At 67.0% G+C, this 3627-nt stretch overlaps 1 protein-coding gene across 1 annotated transcript in view; it reads right to left on the bottom strand.

Annotated features, from left to right (window-relative positions):
• Positions 1-3627, bottom strand: part of RASA3 (RAS p21 protein activator 3) — a 66932-nt gene that overhangs the window by 1265 nt on the left and 62040 nt on the right. The window contains exons 20-21 of the mRNA XM_021708406.1: positions 3400-3608; positions 2358-2513 (exon numbers count right to left, since the gene is read on the bottom strand). Coding sequence (XP_021564081.1) covers positions 2358-2513; positions 3400-3608 — 365 coding nt within the window. The remainder of the gene's footprint in view (positions 1-2357; positions 2514-3399; positions 3609-3627) is intronic.

Raw genomic sequence — 3627 nt, 5'->3', positions numbered from 1 at the left:
TGCGCAAGGCTCCTCCGCCCCCTCCGGCCCCCAAGCCCTCAGAGGACCGGCGGGGGCCTCGGCCGTCTCCAGCCGGTCGCTCTCATGGGTGCCCTGCATGCCCACCCACTGGCCCAGCCAGAACCAGGAGACGGTGCCCCCAGTCGCTGGCGAGGCCGGCTCAAGGCCCCAGGGCGGCCACACACATGCTGGAGAGGAGCCTCACGGACACCTCCCGCGGGACTGGAGCTCAGCACGTGGCACTCTGAGCACATCGGCTGCCCTGAGTGCGTCCACAGCCAGACAGGCCCTGCTCAGGACAGGAGAGCACAGGGTGGACGGGCCAGCTGTGCTGCAGCATCCGAGGACTGCCGCCCAGCACCCCACCTCCTCTCAGGGCCAGCCTGCTCGCCAGATCACGCCATGCCTGCTGGGGGCCATGCCCCTTGCCGCCCAAACTCCAGGGCTGGGCCCAGGCCCTCCCCGGCCTGGCTCTCCACGCCAGACGTCCGTGTGTCAGACACCCACCCACTACCCCCAACCCACCCTTCTGTCCATCTGCCCGTCCGCCCACCTGCCTTCCGCCCGCTGGCTCCACATCCACCCACCCCCCGTGTTCGTTCGTCCGCCCGCCCACCCGACAGCCCACCCATCCATCAGTCCGTCCATCCTGTGCGTGAATCCACCTGTCCACCCAGCCATCCTCTCATCGATTCCCCGCCTCATTCGCCAATGGAGCCTCCAGCCACCCACGTACCACCCACCAATCCGTCCACCCTCTCTCCGCCCGTTCACCTCTCCACTCTCCACCCTCCCGTCTGTTCTCTTATCCATCCGTCCACCTGTCTGTCCACCACCCAGCTACCCACTCATCGTCCACCCCCCGTTTGTCCAACCATTCACCCGCTCAGCCTTCCATCCCTCCTCCTGTCCATCCTCTTGTCCACCCACGTGTCTGTTCATCCACCTAACTCACAGGTGCTGAGCAAACTACCTGCACTATTTTCTACAAGGACACAGCACTTCTCAGGTGAACAGAGCAGACATAGCCACTTCAACAGCAGAGATGAGCCCAGGCACAGGGAAAGGAGGCTGGGAAACCTCCCGGGAGGAAGAGACTGCCAGGACAGACGGGCATCAGCCAGACTGAAGCACAAAAGCGCTCCAGGCGGAGGGAGGGCAGGGCCAGGCAGACCGACGTGCTGCACCAGCGCTCGGGCAGTCCAGGCCGAGTGGCAGGGGAGGAGGTGGGTGTGGCGAGACGCGGCTGATCTTGGAGGGCTTGGTCAGCCTTGTTCATGATCCTAGGTCTCACGTGGTGGCCTTGCCTCTGCCCAGTCGTGTGGCCTGACCCTCCTGCCCTGGACACTGTTCTCGGAGGGCTGGGAAGAGGCTGCTCCCCCGGCCTCCTGTCTCATCGACCTCGAGGCCCCCACGGCCTGCAGGGCATCCTGGAGCCTTAGAGCCGGGCACTGTGCATGGCCCATTGCTGGAGCGGCAGGTGCTACAGGCGTGGCTGAGCTCACAGGCAGTGGTGGCAAGGACCCCAAGCAGGACTCCCGGCCGAGGCAGGCTTGGCTGCCCTGGCCAGGCCAGGAGGATGATGAGAAGGAAGCCTGACGGCCGTGTTCCCAGCACACCACAAGCTGCCTCCTGTCCCAGGTGGGCACAGGGCCCAGTCAAACCGTCTCTGAGAGATCTGAGCTCCAGCAGGCCGAGAGGCCGAGGCAGCTCGTGCCCCCAGGCTGTCCTGGCGTCTGCCTGAGTTTCTGACTCAACCGTTGCCCCGGGCCACTGAATCTGTCCTGCCCAGGCTGTCCATTCAATTCTGCGAGGCAACTAAACACCACCTGTAACAGTGCTGCATCTGTGTCGGGAGCACGCAATCTGCCTGGAGCTGCTGGGCAAGCGGCCCTGTGCACACACAAGCACGCATGCTCACACAGGTGTCCACACATGGCATACTCACACACACATGTCCATACATAGGCACTCATCACACACGCACACTCACACGCTTGCCCACACATGCACACACACATGTGTGCAGTCACACGTGGGGCTGCACACAGCCCTCTGGTAAACAAGGAACTGAATTCTCCATCTGCAGATAAGGGAAGCCACCGGGAAGCGGGGTCTTCTGGAGAACGCAGTGGAGCCCCAGAGGCCATTGCCCCCCAACCGAAGATTGCCCACCGAGGCGGCGCCCTAGACAGCTGCCCCGCCTGCCCAAGCTCCTCCCCTCGGTCAGCGCCGCGTACACACACCCTGGATGCGGCCCGCGCGGTGCCAGGGGTCCAGCCCGAGGGCCTCCCCCCGCAGCCCCCCCTGGCCTGGCCCGCGGTTGACCCCCCCGGGGCCCCCGGCCCACGCGACACCTGGAGCTCCGCCCGAGGGCCGCCCTGCAGCCCGCCCGCGCCCCACGCGCACCCTGCATCTCCTCCAGCTTGGCCATGTACGCGCTGAAGAGTGAGTAGATGCGCTCCGTCTCCCGGTCCCCGTCGATGTCCAGCTGGATGTTGGCCGGGAGGCCGCTTCCCGCGAGAGAACAGGAGGTAGAGCGCGCGTCAGACGGCCGCGAGCCGTGACACTCACTTGACAGTCGCTGCTGGGGAAGTGGGTGACCACGGTGCGCACGCGTGGCCCCGAGGGGGACGGGGCAGGAGGCCACAGGCCGGCCGTGGGGATGGGGGTGGCGGCGCGCGGCCTTCAGAAAGGGCCACCCGCCTCGGGGACCAGGCCCCCAGGGCCCCGCGGATCTGCCCAGGCAGCGGGCCACAGGCAGCCCTGACGTGCCCGGAAAGAAACGGCCTAGATAAACGCTGGGCTCTCCGCCCCAGGCCGCAGGGCTCCTGCACCTCCGAGGCTGGACCTCAGCCCTGCCTCTGAGAGGCCGGGAGGACGAGACAGCCGAATGCGGAGCAAGCCTGTCACTGCGGGCTCGTCCTCGCACGGCCACAACAGCCCGTGTCCTCAGTGGCACATGCACAAGTCCCACGGGGCGTGAGCGGGGCCTGCTGGCACCTGGCGAGGCTGGGGGCACCCAGGCCTCCTTCCTGGGATGGGCAGAGGCGGCCCAGAGCCCTCATGAGCCCCAGGTTGCCCAGTGCGACAGGCTGGGAAAACGAGGGGCCGCCTCAGTTTCCAAGGCAGGGGCGTGCAGGGATGCCGGCTGGAGAAACCGCAGGGGGCGAGGTGAACGGGATGAAGCTCTGGGGAGGGCCCTCTCTGGGTCTTCCCTGGGCTGAGCCCCTCTTCCCCGGTCTGCCCCCCAAGGGCGGCTCTGCCCCGGCAGACGCTGGGAGAAGTCTCCAAGGCTCGGGTTCCCGCAGCCCCCACCGCGCCCTCGAGAGGCTCGGGTGCTGGTGCTCCCGGCGGGAGGGTCCTCAGACGTGTGGCTCTCGCCCGGTGCCGACCTACCCGGTGCAGGGGGAGCAGCCGGCGGCTGTGTCCGAGGAGGCCCTGCAGCACAGCCAGTGGCCGTTGAGGTAGGCCGACGGGTGGTAGACGGTGAGGCGCATCTGGTTGCACTGGCTGACTTTGGTCAGGATGTCGATCCAGTCCTTGGCCTCCACGCAGTTGTTGGCCTGGATGTAGAGGGCGCGCTCCGGCTGGATCACCTGGAACATCTGTGGGCCAGGGGCGGTC

Source organism: Carlito syrichta, unplaced genomic scaffold (assembly GCF_000164805.1).
Source record: "Carlito syrichta isolate Samal-C Ts95f unplaced genomic scaffold, Tarsius_syrichta-2.0.1 Scaffold136360, whole genome shotgun sequence".
NCBI lineage: Eukaryota > Metazoa > Chordata > Mammalia > Primates > Tarsiidae > Carlito > Carlito syrichta.
Note: the sequence above shows the minus strand (reverse complement) of the source record. Positions and strands in the feature narration are given on the sequence as shown.